Source organism: Scyliorhinus canicula, chromosome 11, assembly GCF_902713615.1.
Source record: "Scyliorhinus canicula chromosome 11, sScyCan1.1, whole genome shotgun sequence".
In the NCBI taxonomy this organism is placed as follows: domain Eukaryota; kingdom Metazoa; phylum Chordata; class Chondrichthyes; order Carcharhiniformes; family Scyliorhinidae; genus Scyliorhinus; species Scyliorhinus canicula.
In genome coordinates, this window is record NC_052156.1 from 72698974 (window position 1) to 72719983 (window position 21010).

Here is a 21010-nt window from a genome sequence, read left to right on the forward strand (position 1 = left end):
TGGTATGTAGGTTGAAATGTAACAGAACGTAAGTGTAACTACAGGCAGCAGCTTGGTATGGGGCAATAAAGAGCCTGACAATGTTAACCATGTATGTATTTTTAAACATTCAAATTTATATTTTATTTAGCCAAATAATATCAAAACTGTAACTGTGCAGTATTTAATTGACTTCAATCTTTTGATCCCTGTGTGGCACTTGTGAATTTTGGACATTCATATTAGGCAAACAAGCTCAATAATACACCTGTCCTGGCACAATTTTCCATACCTGCTGGCAGCCCGAGATTGATCTGAGACTCATGGTTACATCTTGCCTGTGCTATAATTGAACTTTTTCCAGCCTTCAGCACTGACAGAACTCACCTTAAAGAGCCCGGAGGTTCAACAACAATGATACAAAACATTTCTAGAGGCTTGCCTCCCTTTGGGCAGCATGGTAGCACAGTGGTTAGCACTGTTGCTTCACAGCACCAGGGGCCCGGGTTCGATTCCCGGCATGGGTCACTGTCTTTGCAGAGTCTGCACTTTTTCCCCGTGTTTGCGTGGGTTTCCTCCGGGTCCTCAGGTTTCCTCCCACAGTCCAAAGATGTGCGTGTGAGGGGGATTGGTCATGCTGAATTTCCCTGTATTGTCCAAACGTTAGATGGGGTTGCTGAGTTACGGGGCTAGGGTGGAGGTGTGACCTTCGGTAGGGTGCTTCATCAGGGGCCGGTGTAGACTAGATGGGCCGAATGGTCGTCTTCTGCACTGTTAATTCTATGAAACTACTGGACTCCAGTAACTTGGTTCCAGAGACCAATATGACAATGATGAGAAAAACATTGTGGTGCATCCCAAATCTGTGCAAGGAATGTTTGTAACTCGATATGTGCATTTGCATTAAGGAAGCAATTTCATCATAAGCTAACTTGCCAGTACAGATAGTTTCCAGGCTCCTGCAATGTAAAGTTATGAATGGGATTTCAATTAAAAAGAAGGAACTGTTGTTGAGGCAATGAAAAAGATGTATTACCAATGGCAATATCATGTGTTCCTGTATAACTTTGCAAAATGTTCTATAATGCATTGTTCAGCCTCTTTGACTTCATTGTATGGCATAAATGATTCTTGAGCTCTGCAGAGTTTGGATGAGTCGCCATCGAAGGGGCAACACTGCAGACAAGTTTCCTCTCATTTAGCCACGCCCTAACCTGCTAACAAAGCCATAACCACACACCTTTGACAGGACATAACAGACAATTTCTGAGTTGTTTAAAAACTATTTCATTTCTAAAGAAAGTAGGTTTCCTGCCAGCTGCAGGCCAAGAGCAAGGGATCACCTGGGTGGCACTAGATGAAGTCGAACCATTGCCAGGAATAGACTGGAAAATCCTAACTTTTACTCCTCCGTTTGAACAGGCAAATCCTGAATTCCGTAAGTCACTTGGGACTAGTTGTATTTCCATTCTGGCAGACGTTAATTCCAATATTATTTATATTTCTATTAATTAATCTTTTTTATCGCTTTATTATTGCTATCTGCTCACAGTTGTCCATAACTTTATTTCATTAAAAGCTTAGGGCTGATTTTTCCAGTTACTGCATTTTAATTGCTTTGCATGCCAATTTCGTACCCACGCAACTTGCTCGAAGTTGCTTTGCTCCATGGAATTCATTCCTAAATGACTGTACCTATGAATTTAGGACGATATTTTATATAATAGACTAAACATTATGGTTCAAAAAGAGAAAATACTGGGCAATCTCAGCAGGTCTGGCAGCGTCTGTGACAAGAGAAAGGAGTGAAAGAGTCTGGATGACTCTTTTCAAAGCTCATATTAATGGTTATTTGATTGCAGAGGGTGTCAAAGGCAAGCGTGTCCATGTTCTCTCAACTTATACATAACAGCAGGGCTCACCAGATAGTTAATAAGAAGGTCCCAAAAACATCTGGTCTGTTTGGTGTATTATTACATCAGTGTGCCATCAGGAGGCATCTCATACTCAATTTCATATTGTTTTTGTTATTTCATAATTCTTGTCTTACAAACTGATGAGGTAAAGGAGTAATACCAGTGACTTGGTAATTATATTGCTGTCCCTTCATTGTCACTGGGTATAAATCCTAGATCTCCTTCCCTAACAGTAGTGTGTACCTGCACCACATGGACTGCAGCATTTCCAGAAGGTGCCTCACCACCACCTTCTCAAGGGAAGTTTAGAAATGGTCGATAAATACTGGCCTGGTCAGTGATGTTCCACATCCATAGAACCATCCCATGAATATTTTTTAAAAACAGGATAAAAGATTGAGATCGAGCTCTGTCAGGCGAACGTTTGCATAAATCAGGTTTTGTTGACCTGGTTAATGTGCACAGTTAGAGCTCAAGTCCTGATTTACTTCCCACCACAGCAAAACACCAATCGTGACTTCCCACATTGCGCTCACAGTCCAGTTACCTAGAAATGAGCTCAGAATTATTTCATAACATCCACATTATTTTGTTTTATTTTAACTGTGCTTTTTCTTTCTTGATTTGCTGATAGCTGCCCTGCAATTTGAGAGTATCTTTCTGATACCTGAGCAGAAAAAAGAAATCAAACCTCCACTAGTTGTAATTCCACATGGTGAGTAGCAACGCATGCTACAATTTGCTCTGGGAAGCAAACAAGAGTAAAATGGTGAACTGTGTCCTGTTAACATTTGTTTCCTGGTTAAATAAGGACTGCTCTTTAGGCATTGGGGAGAAACTTTGCAGAACTTACTTACAAAAAGGCAAATTAAACCTGAAGGAACACCTGCTCATGTTCCATTCTTCAAGTTCTTCCTCCATTTAAATTAAGCCTGAAAATTAAAGATTGTGTGAAGCAGTACAGATTTTATGAACATTTACACATAGCAATGTTTAAACTATAGAAGCATTGTTGGGCGTGTTAGCTCTCAGCAAAGTAATGGTTTTATTTAAATTAATTCACGGTATATGAGCATCATTGGCAAGGTGAAGCCAGCATTTATGTCCCATTCAAATGAACATGCATCTTGATGTCAGCTCTCATACAGTATATACTTTGTCTGCAGGGGGACCAAACTCAATCTTTGTTGCCAATTGGATGTTGCTGCCTGCTGCTCTTTGTAGACTGGGATATACAGTGCTGCTTGGTTAGTACCAGATTGGTTCATTCTACTTTTGACGATTTTCTCCCCTGCTCCACTTTGTATCCATTTTAGACGTGGTCCATGTTAGCCAATTTTTCTACTGTACCTTATCCAAAATATAATTGATTCTTGTGGTTATACGGCTGAATCCGGTCTTGTCCTCATTCATCAACCACAGAAAGAGGTCAGTCAGTAACAGTTACAAGTGGGAAAGCTGGTTCATTTTTCCTTTTTTGCTTTTAGGGCTCTGAGGACATTGAAATTGGGGCTATACCTTTGCTCTATGGGATTGAATACAGAGTATAGGTTGGACATCAAAAATATGGCATTCTTGGGACCGCGACCATGTTGGATTTTGGATTTTTCCAGATTTTGGGAAAGAAAATCAGGTAGCCAATCGTAGGCCAAATTCATAAAGAAGAGTTACATGAAATAAAAAATGGCAAAGAATAAATATGTATGCCGACAGGTGAAAATGAATAAATAATATATTTTTTAAGAGTGTATGAAAAGAGAATACATAATGTATACATGAAGTTTGGAAAAAATATTATTTTTGTACTTGCCAAATATTCTTCCTGTGCTCTGCTTCCAAAGTAAGATGCACAACAATGGATCCATTTCTATCGGATTGGATGTTGAGCTTGAGGGAGCTCTTGAAGGAGGGCTCAGCTGGGATGTCTAGGGGTTCATGTGAGGCCAGCAATAGGATTTTCCAGATTTGAAGTTGCAGTTGAAGTCAGGTCAAAGGCACTCTGCTGGATGCATTGTTAAATAAGTCAGCTGATTTAATTTGCTTCTTAAACCTAGGCTTATCTTTGATTAGCTTTTCTTGAGTCTTGTAAACCTGCATTATCTCTTGCTCTGATATAAGAACTAGGAGCAGGAGTAGGCCATCTGGCCCCTCAGCCTACTCCGCCATTCAATGAGATCATGGCTGATCTTTTGTGGACTCAGCTCCACTTTCCGGCCCAAACACCATAACCCTTAATCCCTTTATTCTTCAAAAAGCCATCTATCTTTACCTTTAAAACATTTAATGAAGGAGACTCAACTGCTTCACTGGGCAAGTAATTCCATAGATTCACAACCCTTTGGGTGAAGAAGTTCCTCCTAAACTCAGTCCTAAATCTACTTACCCTTATTTTGAGGCTATGTCCCCTAGTTCTGCTTTCACCCGCCAGTGGAAACAACCTACCCGCATCTATCCTGTCTATTCCCTTCATAATTTTATATGTTTCGATAAAGTCCCCCCTCATCCTTCTAAATTCCAACGAGTACAGTCCCAGTCTACTCAACCTTTCCTCATAATCCAACCCCTTCAGCTCTGGGATTAACCTAGTGAATCTCCTCTGCACACCCTCCAGTGCCAGTACGTCCTTTCTCAAGTAAGGAGACCAAAACTGAACACAATACTCCAGGTGTGGCCTCACTAACACCTTATACAATTGCAACATTACCTCCCCAGTCTTAAACTTCATCCCTCTAGCAATGAAGGACAACATTCCATTTGCCTTCTTAAGCACCTGTTGCACCTGTAAACCAACTTTCTGTGACTCATGCACTAGCACATCCAGGTCTCTCTGCACAGCAGCACGCTTTAATATTTTATCGTTTAAATAATAATCCCGTTTTCTGTTATTCCTACCAAAATGGATAACTTCACATTTGTCATACGTTGCCCAAGGGCATTAATTAAATCTTCTCACATATTTGTACATTTATTTATGGGCACTTTCACAACTTGATCAGTGTCATTCATCGTCATCATTCTCACTGTTTTTACTTTTCATCTGGATGCCTCATAATTTTGTCAAATACTTTCATGGACCGTTAAAACGTCTTGGTGCTTGGCTATATCAATGATGGTATGTTTGCTGTGCACAGTGTCTGAGAAATCGACAAGCAACAACAATATTTTGCACTTTTTACAACGCCCAACTGACTTACAATGAGCGTAACCCCCAGGAACAAAGTGCTCCTTAAACCAGTCCAAACAAATGTGCGCTGTTATCCATGTTCTCTAGTTAGCAAGGGAATGACCAGGATGGAAGTAGGGAGGTAAAGGTCTTTCTAGAAACAAGCATATCAACAGTGGAGATTTGGTGATAGTTTAACATATCAGTGGCTGCAGAAATCCATGGTGAATGGAAGCTAAAAGTTTGACTTTTGGATGACATTTGTTCCGGGGATACATGTAGAGGAAATGGTGTTGGAAGTGATATGAAGGAATACATGGCGAAGGAAACTGGGAAGTGATTAGAGATTGCTATACCTATAATTGAGACCGTGGAAGTAGAGAGGGTCCGAGATAAAGCAAGCTCAAGGAGGTGGCCTTAAATATGAGTACGCAAGGATCAAAAAATTTGAAGAAATACGATGAGGTACACAGGTGAAGATCAACATTATCAGAGTGACGAGTTGCTCTTTATCAAGGCTCAGGAATGAAAGGATCGTTATCCTAGGGTTGGACTATAAGGTGATCGGTAACTATCCAATGGCTGTAGGTTGGTGCAGTTGTCGAGCACTGACATTCCACTTGCCTCACAATCTTGTCTCAAGTTTTTTATGGCCTCAGACCGACTTCTGGTGACGACCATGGAGTGATCGATTGCACATTTGGTAGCTCTCGCTCGAGGCGGATTTTTTTGGGCTTTTCCCCGCCTGAAGGGCAAGGTATTGGGAGCAAGAGATCAGAAGTACCTGTGGAAGATTCCACTCCTCTGGTGTTGTTTGTGGATGGATCCACAGACGAGGAGTGGTGCAAGAAGGAAAGCGCTGCTGGAGCAGGAGAGTCTTCATGGTGCGCCACAGGAAAAGATGGTGGAGGGTAAGGGGGCTTCTCTGCCTGCCCAGTGGTCGATGGAGCAGCTAGTAGAGTTCCTCAATGATAATTTTCGGCAACAGTGGAAAGAGACCCTGGAAGACCTAACCAAGGTGGTGGAATTGCTTTAATCGTGGTTTGAGCAAGTGGAGCAAAGGCTGGAGTCCCAAGGTTTGGCGATCCATCAAGCGGAGGAGGAGGTGGGGGAGCACGAGGATTAGTTGGCCTTGTTGGTGGCTGAGATAGGATTGATGCAGGAGAGCCAGAAGAGGCTGAGGGAGAAGGTGGAGGATCTGGAGAATCGCTCCAGAAGGCAAAACCTCAGTATGGTCGGGATGCCTGAAGGCATTGAAGGTGTGAAGGACAGGGTATGTGGCAAAGATGCTGAGGAAATTGATGGTGAGGGGGCCTTTGACTGGCCCTTGGAGGTCTACCGAGCGCACAGGGCGAGGCAGCAGGCGGGTGAGCTGTCGAGGCCGATGGTGGTGCGGTTGCACCGCTCTCTGGACAGGGAGAAGGTCCTTCGATGGGTGAGGCAGACCAGGAAATGTACCAGGTAAAGGGGCGAGCAGCAGATGTATCAGGACCGGGAGCATTATTGGCGAAGAGGAGGGCCGGGTTTAATTGGGTTAAGGGGCCCTCTTTAAAAAGGGGGTGAAGTTTGGAGTATTGTACCCGCCTGTCCATGTGTGACTTTCCAGAACGACAGTATCATTTCTGCATGCCAGAAGAGGTGATGGAGTTTGAGAGGGACAATGGATTGGGAGGACATTGAAAGTTGAAGGCTGGATCTGTGATTGTTGGTGGATGAGGTGTGAGCGATTGAGGGGAACCATTCGGGGCTAGGTGGAGCTAAACGATATGGGGCAGGTCACTGCTGCCACGCTGTGGGAGACGCTCAAGGTGATTGTTAGGGGGGAGTTCATTTCAGGCGCACAGGGAGAAAGCAGAGCAGGTAGAGATGGCAATACTGGTGGACGAGATTTTGAGGGCAGATAGGAAAAACTGGAAGGCGTTGGATGTAGGGCTGTTGAAGGAGAGACGGAGACTCCAGATGGAGTTTGGGCTAGTTTCTACGGGAAGTCGGTGCGGCAGTTTCGGTGGGCCAGAGGGGCAGTGTATGAGTATGGGAAGAAGGCGAGCAGGATGTTGGCCCATCAGTTGAGGAAGCAAGAGGCAGTGAGGGAGATTGGCAGAGTTAGGGATGATAAGTGTATGGTGGTGGTGGACCCATAGAGGGGTAAATGGCGTGTTTGAGGTGTTTTATAGAATGTTGTGTTGGTCTGAGCCCCCGTCTGCGGGGGGGGGGAAGAGGATGCGGCCATTTTTGGATGAGCTGGAGTTCCCCACAGTAGAGGAAGAGCTGATTCAGGGACTGGGGTCCCAATTGGGCTGAGGGAGGTGATGGATGGTATGGGGATGATGCAGGCAGGGAAGGCCCCGGAGCCTGACAGGTTCCCAGTGGATTTTATAAAACGTTTCGGGCAGACCTGGGGCCACCGCTGGTGAGGGCGTATAAGGAAGCAAGGGAGAGGGGGATCATTATCGCAGGCTTCCATCTCCCTGATATTTAAAAAGAATAAGGATCCGGAGGAGTGTGGATTGTACAGCCAGATATCATTTCTGAATGTAGACGCCAAGCTGCTGGCGAAGTTGTTGGCCTCAGGAATCGAGCACAGCATCCCGGGGATTTTAAGTGAAGATCAAATTATTTTTGTGAAGGGGAGGCAGTTGACTGTGAATGTGAGACGGCTGCTTAATGTGATCATGATGCCTTCGGAGGGGCAGGAGGTGGAGGTAGTGGTGGCGATCGACGTGGAGAAGGCGTTCGATCGGATGGAGTGGGAGTATCTGCTGTTGGGGCGGTTCGGGAGGAAGGTCAGAGGAAGACGTGGGCAGAGGCCATCTAGAGGGTGAATGCGTGTTCAACATGTGCGAGGCTAAGCCTCATCCAGTTTAAAGTGATACATAGAGCGCATTTTATGGTAGCAAGGATGAGTAGGTTGGTTACTTGAGGGGGTAGAGGAGAGATGTGTGCGGTGAGGCCCATGAATCACATTCAGATGTTTTGGGTGTGTCCAAGGTTGAAGCGGTTTTGGCAGGGGTTCTCGGACGTTATGTTCGAGGTTCTGGGTGTGGAGGTGGTCCCGAGTCCTGAGGTGGCGATATTCAAGGTGTCAGAAGACCCAGGAGTCCAGGGGGTAAGGGAGGCCGATGTCTTAGCCTTTGCCTGCCTGGTGGCCCAGAGACTGATTTTGCTTGGATGGCGGGACTTGGAGCCACCGAAAGCGGGGGTGTGGGTGAGTGATCTGGCGGAATTCCTGAGGCTGCAGATGGTTAAGTTCGCCTTGAGGGGATGGGTTCGGTGGATGGGTTCACCCGGAGATGGAAGCCGTTTATTGATTACTTCAAGCAGGTTTGATAGGTCAGCAAGGGCGGGGGGGGGGGGGGGGCTTAAAATGGGGAAGGCGGGATATGAGAAGGGGATGATATTAAGGGAGCATAGGAGAGTGGGTGTTGTCTGTGAACAAAGTTGTTTGGTTGTTCTTCTGCTTTTGTTTGTTTATATGAAAATGCACAGTGGATAGCATTATGGCTTCACAGCGACACGGTCCCAGGTTCAATTCCCCGCTGGGTCACTGTCTGTGCGGAGTCTGCACGTTCTCTCCGTGTCTGCGTGGGTTTCCTCTGGGTGCTTCGGTTTCCTCCCACAGTCCAAAGATGTGCAGGTTAGGTGGTTTGGCCATGATAAATTACCCTTGACATCCTAATGCGTTCAGGAGGGGTTATTGGGTTATGGGGATAGGGTGGAGGTGGGGGCTTAAGTAGGTCGGTGCAGACTAGATGGGCCGAATGGCCTCCTTCTGCACTGTATGTTCTATGTAATCTATGCAAATATACTTTTAAAGTTATTTCTGACATCAGTTAAGCTACTGTTGTGGGCAATCCTCATTACATGTAATTCTGATTGATTGTCCAGCCCAGGAAAGTAAATTATTTACTTGGCCTTGTGTGGGACCCTTGATAAATTGAAATCTTAAATGATTCCATTGTTCTACCTTGAAATCTGGTTCTGATGGAATTATCCTATGTACTTTGTAGTGAACTACCGAGGGTCCAGTGGCTTTGGACAAGACAGTATTCGCTCGCTGCCTGGTAACATAGGCAGTCAAGATGTGAAGGATGTACAGGTAAGGAGTTAGTCAACAGCTTACGCATGAGTACATGACACAGAATAACACTGCAGAAGAGTTTCAGCTTGGCCAACAGTAAACATGTTTGTTTTAGGCATGGTGCTCCAATTATAAATTGCTGTGCAGCAATACTGAAAGGGGTAAACACAAAACCCTATACATTACAGAGCTGGTTTAGCTCAGTGGGCTAGACAGCTAGTTTGTGACGCAGAACAAGGCCAGCAGCACGGGTTCAATGCCCGTACCAGCTGAGAATTCTGAATTCTCCCTCTGTATACCTGAACAGGCGCCAGAATGTGACGACTAGGGGCTTTTCACAGTAACTTCATTGCAGTGTTAATGTAAGCCTACTTGTGACAATAAAGATTATTTATTTATTTTTAATATTTATTTCAGTAAGTGAAGCTGACCCAGTTACTTTAAAGATTAAAACTAGAGCATAGTTTATTCATGTGCTGGTGTGTAGCATTGTTGTTCAACATGTAAATGCTGTGTGTTAAATTGTAGCTCCTTTACCATGATTTAACAGTTAAACAGAAACGTTGTAAAGGTATTACCTTCCTGCATCCCACGGGGAGAAGTAGAAAATTTTATGCACTTGCTGACTGCCTGCATGGAGACCATTCACTCCAGTGCTTAAGAGTTTGAAGGAAAGCATGGAGCCAAAAGCATACAGTTAGTTTGTCTATAAGTGGCTGTTATTGTAGGTGGGCATACCAACATTTTTCACTGTTTCTGAAGAGGGCAGTACCTCACAGCATGACTTTCACCATTTAATCATGACTGGATATCTGATAATGTTGCTGTTCTCCTTCCAGAGACATTCCTATTAATAGAATGTTTCAGGAATTCTAGTTGTTGACTGCATCGCTGTTGACAGTAAGATGAGATTTTATTTGCACAGTGTGAATATAGATTCCAAATTAATGTGAGTGTTGTTGCACAAGCAATGTGTTCCGTAGACAGTTATGTTATCTTCAATTAATTTGGATTTAGTTCTAGGGTGTGTCGCTCTTCCAGTGTGTCAGGAAGAAATAGCTGGAAAAGTTGCTTGGGTCCATAGAAGTTACTGTTCCCTATGACTTAAAACAAAATCACAGAATTTCTACCCAATTGTCTTCAACCCTTCCCCAGCATGGATATATTTAAAAATTAATGGAGTTAGTTGATTAACTGAGATTCAAGTGCTGGAGAATATTCCTTGAAATTTAATTTGTGCCACTTCAATATTTAAATTGACTTGTTCCTGCCAATTCTATGATGATTAAAACTAGAATTCTTACATGTATAAAAGGGAACATCAAAACATAGCATTTTTTTGCCATGTTGATCTAGATTCTACTTGAGGTCTTAAGTTTGATCCTTGGCTTATACTAAATTTTCTGACCTCCCGTTGCGTGAGAGTGCTATAGGAGGGACCATGTGTCCTGGTTGAGATTTCCCACTTCTGGCCACTGTGCAGTGACAGTACAGAAAGTGAAGTAAATGTGTGCCCCATCAACCCAGGGCTAACTAATAGAAAAGCTTCCTTGATGGTTCATAGTTTATCCAACGACTACCTCATCCCTACAAACTAGAAAGATCCCATTCATGAACCTCTGAATCAGCGAGGCAATTGTAGGACTGGTACATTGACACTTGGTGTGTTGACCACCATCAACTGACTTCTGTTGGACCTCTATTTGAGGAACATCAATTTAGGACATGTTTGGACTTGATAGTGGTGCTCTTTAAGATTGAATTGTCTTATCAGCACTCATTGCCAAGCTTCGTTTTTTGGTGAGCTCTGGAGGGGAGGGACATAGAGAGTAATGATGAAGATTTACAACATTTAATGAACTTCAGTGCAATACATTATAGATGATCTTTTTCCTTTATGGTGTTTTTCTTTTGGCAATTAGGCTTTAAAATTGAGAACATTGAAGAATACTAAAATCAATATATGCATGTACATGGGGTGTAGAGAAGAAGAATGTTGGCACCTGCACTAACAATGAAATTGGCATACGACCATGATGCTGACTTCGATCACAACCTTTTGTATTTGCATAAAGAGCTTCGTCCTTCACAAAGAAACCGGAGCCCGTGACGTGTAACCAAATCATGTAATACTGCATTGCTCACAAACCAGCAATTCCAGCTTGGATGTGGGAAATGGAGTTGCATCATTTTTTTAAGCTCTCTTCAACGTTACGCCACTTGCCTTTGGCTAAAGGAGTTTGGTTGTAGGCTGTTGAAAGAGACCTTATTTTCTCAAAGAATGGCAAAAGAAGTCAGCCATGCACATCAGTCATGGTTTGAGCAGAATATTGCAGTGAGGTACTATTGAGTGAATTCTCCAGCAGAGTGTCTGTTTTTGTTCAGCTGTTCCAAAATCTTAACTTTTATTTCAGTATGCTGTCGAAAGTGTGTTAAAAGAAGGCTGTGTGGATTCTGACAAGGTGTTGCTGATTGGTGGCTCACACGGAGGCTTTATTGGCTGTCATCTGATTAGCCAATATCCTGGTTTCTACAAGGCCTTTGCGACAAGGAATCCTGTCATTAATCTGGTTTCTAAGCTGGGGACAACAGACATTCCTGACCAGTGAGTGTAGACCTTCCTTCCTGGATTCAGTATGTTTTTAAATGATATACTTCAGATTTTGTTTCCAGGGGTGTTGACAGGAGTAAAGAGTGCATCCATTGGTAGATTCCTGCTATGGTGATGAAAAAGATTCTGGTACCTTACTGAGTTAACGTGCTGTCTTTCACTTCTATGACCCAGTTTTATTTCCAGCCCAATGTGGTCTGATGAAAGTCTCTTTCTTTTGGATCTAAAGATCCTCTTCTCTGAATTGAGCTTAAATTTAAGTTACAATACAGTTTGCATAGTTGTGAGCTCATTGCATTAAATTGTCTTAAAGTGGCAATCTAACACAAAGGAATCATGAGGATGGCTGGTATGGGAAAGGGAGATGTCACATTGGTGCAGTTGAGTGCTGTTCTTATTTTCAAGCTAAGGTAAATTGTTGGAGCAGTGCAAGGTTAACTGCTTGGACTTGACCTGACTTGGAACTCTTCAATGTTAACACCACCACCATGTGCCTGAAATGGAAATCTTTCATTTAAAAAAACAGCAAAGTCCTTTATTTTGTCATAAATGCTCAAAGTTGGATAAACCTGTAAATAATAGCTGAAGCATTTCCCCACCTAATTGTTTTTTAGATTACCCAATTATTTTTTTCCCCAATTAAGGGGCAGTTTAGCATGGCCAATCCACCTACCCTGCACATCTTTTGGGTTGTGGGAGTGAGACCCACGCAGACACGGGGAGAATGTGCAAATTCCACATAGACAGTGACCCAGGGCCGGGTCCTCAGCACCGTAGACAGCAGTGCTATCCACTGCACCACCATGCTGCCCCTCCCCATCTATTTGACTTGGAATATTTATAACTACAGTATACTATAGACTGCATTGCTGAAACTACAAGTAATGATTTTTACTGAAATATTTTCAGTATGCATTGTATTCTTTGCAGTTACCATGTGTGGTATCAATTATAGCTATGTTAAGTATGCTTGGGTATTTAAATGTTTTCAACATGAAACCAAATAGTTTCAACTTTGTTACCCAATTATGACATGTCCATACGCCATGGGAAAAGCATTCATTTAAAAAACGTTCTGCCTTCAGTACAATATTAACCAGAAATGCTGCAAATACTCAGCAGGTCTAGCAGGCTCTCTGGAGAGAGAGAAACAGTTAACGTTTCGAGTCGAATATGACTCTATGAAACTCCTTTCCATCTTCTACCTTCAAATGGACATGGATGAATTTGAGGGGATCCACTGCCAAGTGACAGGATGATTTGGAAACTTGTGATTCTAAGTTGCAAGCTGCACTTTTCGTGAAAAAAATTGGGAATGGGCAGGTCTTCACAGTGATGAGACACAAGTGAAGTAGAAGTAAGCTGGCCCTTTGACTTGGGCTGGGTGCATAGACCTTCAATAAACCTGGAATTTAGAAGACACTGCACACAAATGTCTCGTTTGATTAAATTTGGTGATCAAAAAGTATTTCTACATGATATTTTTCTGGATTAAGTGCAGTGTTAGTGTAGTGTTAAAAAGGGTAGTGTTAATCGTGTGGACTTTGGAGTATGCTTATTTTCTCTTTCTTTCTCTTTAGCCCTTCCTTCAGGGACAGGGACCATTACATTATGAACGTTACTATATTCCCTTAGATATGAATACCCAATTGGAGAAACTGAGACCTGTATGTTATTTGATCCACAACCCCCAATAGAATAAATATTGTCCAAGGCATCTTCTCTTTTCAGGGCTTTCAGTGATTGACTTTCATTATGGCACATTCAGAGACCAACCATTGGGAGGTGGGTTTTGTTTCATTGTATGCAGCTTGGAAATCTTCAAATGAGACCAAATATTGCCTCAGAAAACCAATGCTTGACCTTTAAGTAGATGTCTCCAACTGATGGCACACCACAAAGGCAATCCCAAGCTCTGCACACTTGAGTATATCTACTGCTTTCTAAAAGTTGGATATTAGACATCCTGGAGAAAAGGGATCAGTAATAATAATTATTACAATTAACTTTAATTTGCTTGGGTCCATATCTCAGATTCTAGCACTTTTATCAACTCCACTATTGTCAGTTAGCTACATTTCTGCTGTTCTCCTAAATACTTCACATCAGTGAAGTTGTTTGGTAGTACAGAACTTAAATATTATTGAAAAAATTGAAAAAAAGTTTTCATTTTGCACTCATCAGGACACTTCGCAAGAATACCAATATAAGAGGGCAACAACAATTTATACTGTATAAGAAGAAAGTGCTGATTGGTTGGCAAGTGGACTCTGTTTGGTACAGGCATTGTCATGGAAAATGTTCCTACTGACTGACAATTTACTGCCAAGCACGTTTAAAACATAAATCAGAGTTTCACCTTAATTGTCAAGGCATTAGGGCAGCACGGTGGCCTAGTGGTTAGCACAACCGCCTCACGGCGCTGAGGTCCCAGGTTCGATCCCGGCTCTGGGTCACTGTCCGTGTGGAGTTTGCACATTCTCCCAGTGTCTGCGTGGGTTTCGCCCCCACAACCCAAAAATGTGCAGAGTAGGTAGATTGGCCACGCTAAATTGCCCCTTAATTGGAAAAAATAATTGGGTAATCTAAATTTTTAAAAAAAATTGTCAAGGCATTGACCCGAGGAATGAGTCAACGAATGCTGACAATTTGTTTAGCTGAAACAGGTCCAATAGAATTTTACAGCATGGAAAAGGGACCCTTTTGCCCATCATATCCGTGACGGCCTTCCAGCATCTATCTATTTTAACCCCATTTTCCAGCACTTGGCCTGTAGCCCTGTATGCTGTGGCGTATACAGTACTCATCTAAATACTTTTTAAATGTCGTGAGAGTTCTCATCTCTTACCACCTTTTCAGGCACTGAGTTCCAGATTTCAAGCACCCTCTGGGTGGAAAAGTTCTTCCTCACATCCCTTCCAAACCTCCTGCCCCTTCCTTAAATCTATGCTCCTGGTTATTGACCCCTCTGCTAAGGGGGAAAATGCCTTCATATCTACCCTCATATCTACCCTATCTATGCCCCTCATAATTTTATACACCTCAATCAGATTCCGCCTCAGCCTTCTCTGTTCTATGGAAAGCAACCCCAGCCCACCCAGTCTCTCTTGATTGCAGAAACATTCCAGCCCAGGCAACATCCTGGTAAACCTGCTCTGCACCCTCTCGAGTGCAATCACTTCCTTCTTATGGTGTGGCGACGAGGACTGTACACAGTAATCTAACTGTGGTCTAACCAGCATTTTATACAGCTCTATTGTATGCTCCCTGCTTTTATATTCTATGCCTCAGCTAATAAAGGCAAGTATCCCATATGCCTTCTTAACTAGCTTATCTTCCTGTCCTGCTGTCTTCAGGGATCTATGCACATGCACCCCAAGGTCCCTCATCCTCTGTACCTCCTAACGTCAAACCATTCTTTGTATATTCGCTTGCCTTGTTAGTCTTCCCAAAACACATGACCTCACACTTTTCAGGATTAAATTCCATTAGCCACTGTTCTGACACATATTTGTGTATATGTTCCTTCTGTCCACAAAGAACAGCCCTGTGGAATAATACATGTAGCTTTTAGTACACACATCCCACATGTGAGCCCAATTGACAATCTTAAATTGTCAGTGTAGATCTTAGCACACTGAGGATTATTTAGCAAATTTTGCCCAATTGTGGAATCACGTCTCATGTTGAACACTGTGTTTTGAGTTTTGCATGGACGGGCTGATTGGGTAGGTCTGTACCTTTCCCGTTGCGAATAACAGCTGGGACATACTGTTTGATGCAATCTGCCAGTCTTTGGGACGTCCGGCCTACTCTGCAGTAAGGTATTCTTGCAGTATCCTGATGAGTGCAAAACAAAAAACTTAGATATGTCTCTTTTTTTTCAGCAACAATCTAGACCATATTAGGTTAGATGGAGGCTGCAGTGCTGCATTCACTGAGGCAGGGCAAATTGAAAGGAGATTTTCTGTCTGTATGACATTTATGGCCCCAGGGGAAAAGAGGGCATTGGAATGATTTGATCTAATTGCTAATCTCAGCAACAGATATGAATTCAGGCCCACCTTGACTTAAAAGTACAGGTAGACCTTGGTGTAAAATGCATGGAATAATCCCCCAAAAATGGAAATTCTGATAGTGTTGTGATTCTTGCTATGCTTTCCCCAACAGTACCATGGTTCAGGCTGGCTTTGATTTTGCCCCAGACCAATTGCCGACTCCCTCTGTGCTGACAGCGTTGCTGAGCAAATCTCCTATCACAAGTGTATCTCAGGTAAGAAGTTGTCCTTGCTGCAAATAAAACAAGAGCTTATTCTGCAGAGTTTGGATCCAAGCCTTATCTGAACTGAGTGCAGTTTCAGTGATAGTGTAGAATTTCCTTGTTCGTGGAATGTTGCTGCTGCGTGCTCTCTCACCGTGGTCTCAAGTTCTGGTTGTGACAGAATCTGAAACACCATCCAGCACTGCCCACCTCCTCCTGCCTACGACACTACCCCAGCTCTCGTTTTAAACCAAGTTAGATACCACAAATGGGCCTTCCAGGCAAAACAAGCCAAATAAATAGATGTTTCCTGAAGGGGAAAAATGGAATGCAAGACACCGTGGTCGGGATTCTCCCAACGGGCGGCTAAGTGCCGACGCCGGAGTAAAAACGGGAGTGTTCTACTCCGTCGTCGGCTCGCATTCCAGGACCCCATTCTGCAGCCCACAGGGGTCTGGAACGGCCTCCGCTGCTCCAGCTGCCGATCCCGGCCTGAGCCCGGCGCCGCAGGGTCCGCGCATGAGCAGATGGGCCGGCGCCAACTAGCGCATGCGCAGTTGGACTGGTGCCAACTAGCGCATGTGCAGTGGCCTTCTTCCCCCACGGCGGCCCCGACGTCAACTGGCACAGGGCTACAGGAGCCGGCACGGAGGACAGGAGGCTGGAGGGCAGAGAGACCAAGTGAAATTACGTGGTAGTTTTAAATCTGTGTGAATTGATGCAAATGCTGTTTGAATTAAAGGGGAAGCTAACTGTACCTGTAAGCATATATCTATGATGAGACAGATGGAACTCTGGGTAAATGCCTAACCAACGTGGGGCGTATTTATCTTTGCACGTTAACAGATCAATCGACATTTTATGGTGTGTGCAACAGGAGGTTAATTTGAGGCCATTGTGTGCATGTAAATGATGCAGTGTAACCCATACACAAAATCCTAGGGATGGCAAACCTTCAATAGCCATCCTTCCATCGGTCTTTAAATCATAAGTTATTACTTATACCGACTGACACTCATAAAATATTACTATATTTTTTTTTGTCAAGCTAAGTTTGGAAATGATCCTACATTGAGCAGCGGGATCAAGTTCGATTGATTTTCTACGTAGCTGCTCTAAAGCAATATCACACATGCACTCGACTGAAAAATAAAATGTGCAACATGGACTAAAGCCATTTTAAACCACATATAACCCTTTGTCACCACCTACAGTACAGATCTATTACTTTTTTTTTAAATTTAGAGTACCCAATTATTTTTTCCAATTAAGGGGCAATTTAGAGTGGCCAATCCACCTATCCTGCACATCTTTGGGTTGTGGGGGTGAAACCCACGCAGACACGGGGAGAATGTGCAAACTCCACACGGACAGTGACCCAGGGCCGGGATTCGAACCCGGGTCCTCAGCGCCGTAGGCAGCAGTACAGATCTATTACTGATGGCTCCTTATTACTTGAATGATGAGGAGATGGCAATGGGGCTCGGGGGAAACAATTAAGTTTTTGGTTTGAGCAAGATTAGTGTCAAAGGTAATTACTTCCTGGGATTTGCATTTTAATCTAATTAAATGTAGATCTGTATCTTTTTCTGGTATGTACATGTATAACATTTGTTTTCTCAGGTTAAAACTTCAGTTTTAATAATGTTGGGTGAAAAGGACAAACGAGTTCCCCCAACGCAAGGTCTTGAGCTCTATCGTGCACTGAGAGCCAGACGTGTTCCTGTGCGGTAAGTCTGCATAAAGAAGTTAAAGAGTGGAATATGTATTATTTCTAGGGGGGTCACAAAACTGCTGACAGAGATTATAGTTGGTGGTAAAGGACTCAGCCTCATTCTAAACCTGCAGCTATGGATTCTTTTATCAGTCAGGAAACTGGAATCTATGAATGCTTTGCTCAGTTATTAACACTAGACTTCAATACTCACTTTTCCCACATGTTCAGCCTGTGTGCCTGAGCTGTGTTCTCAATGCTTTGAGTGATCCAGTACACAGGAGGTTGTCACCAACTCACAAGTCCAATGGAAAAGCTATTTCCTAATGAGTCATTTTGTGACAAATAATTCATAGTAATTAGGAGCAGAAGAAGACAATTCAGCCCTTTGAACCTGCATCACCATTCAATCAGATCATGGCTGATCTCTTATTGGTCTAAAGTCCACCTCTCTACCTGATCGCCATATCCCTTTACCCCATTTTTCATCAGAAATATATCTATCTCCTCCTTGAAATATTTAATGACTCTGATTCCACCACGCTATGGGGCAGAGAGTTCCACAAATTCAGCATCCTCTGCGAGAAGTAGTTCCTCCTCATCTCAGTTCTAAATCTACCACCTCTCAACATCTCTCTGTGACCTCTTGTTCTAGATTGCCCTACAAGGGAGAACATTTGGTCTACGTTTACTTTGGTTTAGTATCTTGTCTCCCTCGATCAGATCCCCTCTCATCCTTCTAAACTCCCAATGAGTATAAGCCCAAGCAGTTTAATCTCTCCTCATACATCAATCCTTTCGTCCCGGAACCAATGTGGTGAATCTCCTCTGAATTGCCTTCAATTCCACCACAACCTTTCTGAAATGAGGAGACCAAAACTGGACACAGTAGTCCAGATGTGGTCTCAGCCTATACAATTGCAACAATACTTTCTCTACTTTTATACTTCAGTCCTTTTGCAATAAACCCTAACATTCCATTTGCCTTTTTAATTACATGCTGTACCTGCGTCCTGACATTCTGTGATTCATGAACAAAGACATGCAGATCCCTCTGCCTGGATGCATTTTGAATCTGCTTTCCATTTAGATAATTTGCCTTTCTATTTTTTCGGCAAAAATAGATAACCTAACACCTATCTACATTAAACACCATCTGCCACATTTTGACCCAACCTTCTAGCCTATCTATATCTGTCTGTAAAATCTTTATATCCTCTTCCCTGCCCCCACCTATTTTAGTATCATCTGTAAATTTTGCTATGTTACACTCTGTCCATGCTTGCAGATCATGTATATAGATAGTGAACAGTTGAGGTCCGAGGACTAACCCCTGTGGCACCCCGCTAGTTACAGTTCACCAGACCAAGAAGGACTCATTTATGCCAACCCTTTGCTTTCTGGCAGTCAGCCAATTCTCAATCCAATCTAGTTTCCAGCCCAATCCCCTGTGATCTCACCTCTTTTATGTGGCACCTTGTCAAACACCTTTGACTAATGGTTCCTGTATTAACTCTCAACTTATATTCTTCATGTTCATATTTTTAATACATGTTATACTCAGGTGAGGATTTAGCAAAAGAAATAAAAGAGCTCTTTTTTTTACTTGGGGCAGAAGTCTCCATTCAGAAATTATGCTGCACAATTCAGCTTTGTACAGGTCATTGTGGTCCTGCCAGCTAAAGGATCAGGGGTGGAGAGGGGTGGTGAAATTCAGTGTGGTCAAGAGCATAAAATGGGCTGTAATGGGTTGGTCACTAGTTATATGTCCTACTCGGTTGACCCCTCAGTTGAAGGTAATGAAGAGGAATATCGGGCGAGAGGTATAACACACAACCAATCTGCCACAGTCCATTTTATATCTCCAGTGAAGTTGAAGTCTACCCCTACAATGTCTGACCGAGACAGCACAGCATAAAATTTCATTTAAAATTCTCCTTATTTAAATCAATATGTCCTTCACTTTAGATCTTCCATTATTACACTGAGGTGGGGAGGGAGGGGGGGGACACTTGGCCAAACTTGGCCAACGCTGTTCATAAACCAACCATCAAGGACTGTGTGATCATGGTATTATCAATTCACCATCTCATTTTGTTCCTCTTCTGACTTGGAAAATCTATTCTCTCTGCTTGGCTGAGAATGGGGACTCGCAGGAAGAATCAATAGGAGAGAGCCTGTGCCCTCGCAACTTACAATAGAGCACACTGATCACTGAGCAACGAAAACAGGTTTTTCTATGTACTGTTACTCAAGATCAGTAACAGTTTGAATGGTGAGGAACCACAAGTAACAACAGGGGTCGAGAAGGGCCTTTAGAGATGCACTTTTGTGGTTGGAATGTTTGATAGACCAGCACCTTGGATTTAAAACAAAGTATTTTTCTTTGTAACAAGGTCATTGTCAATCTGATTGTTTTATGTAAGAGAACTAGGGGAAAGAGGAAAATTCAACTGTCTTATCTCATTTACACTGCCAATATGTCCTGTCTGCGTGGAGTTTGCACATTCTCCCCATGTCTGCGTGGGTCTTCTCCGAGTGCTCCGGTTTCCTCCCTCAGTCTAAAGATGTACAGTTTTGGGTTGTCCTTTAGTGTCCAAAAAGATTAGATGGGATTATAAGGATCGGAAGGGCTGTGGGCCTCGATAGGCTAGCTCTTTTGGAGGGTTGGTGCAAACTCGATGGGCCAAATGGCCTCCTTCTGCTCTAGGGATTCTATGATTCTGTTGTAAAAGAAAATGCTCAGACTGCTAGTATTTCCACCTCTCCCATCTCGGAGCTGAGCCCACATTATTTTCCTCTGCCCAGTCAATGTTAAAGAAACATGTTTAGGTGAGACAAAAGGCTGTCTATAATTTATTTTTTGAGCATACATACATATGAGGGCATGGTATTAGTGAGTTCAATCATCTCTTATGAATGAATCACACATTTGATTTTCTTTGTGTTCTTTTGCATGCAGGTGTGCTAATGGTACATTAATTTTGTAGATTTGCAGTAATTGAGCAGCCTATGGAGGGAGGGGAAAGGCACAACAGCTAGGTATTTGTGCGTTCACTGTTGTAATAATGAAACATCCCATGTATTTCCAAGGAAGGACAAATATTGCTTAGAATCTGATGAAAGTAAAATGTGTCATCACAGTGAAAGTATGTAATTGTCATTGACCAAATCCAGGACATTACTCTCTGAGCAAATCTCACCATCTCTGGCAGTGGGGTTCCAGTCATTTATATCCATAATGGCCTGCTGAAGAGCAAAGACCGTATTAAATCACAATCAAGTGCT

At 43.1% G+C, this 21010-nt stretch overlaps 1 protein-coding gene across 4 annotated transcripts in view; it reads left to right on the forward strand.

Moving 5' to 3' along the window:
• LOC119973134 (acylamino-acid-releasing enzyme-like) overlaps window positions 1–21010 on the forward strand; it is a 95773-nt gene that overhangs the window by 37459 nt on the left and 37304 nt on the right. For all 4 annotated transcript variants that reach the window (XM_038810728.1, XM_038810727.1, XM_038810730.1 and 1 more), the window contains 7 exons: window positions 1279–1417; window positions 2530–2610; window positions 3062–3142; window positions 9066–9154; window positions 11551–11741; window positions 15918–16020; window positions 17632–17738. In XM_038810728.1, coding sequence (XP_038666656.1) covers window positions 1279–1417; window positions 2530–2610; window positions 3062–3142; window positions 9066–9154; window positions 11551–11741; window positions 15918–16020; window positions 17632–17738 — 791 coding nt within the window. The remainder of the gene's footprint in view (window positions 1–1278; window positions 1418–2529; window positions 2611–3061; window positions 3143–9065; window positions 9155–11550; window positions 11742–15917; window positions 16021–17631; window positions 17739–21010) is intronic.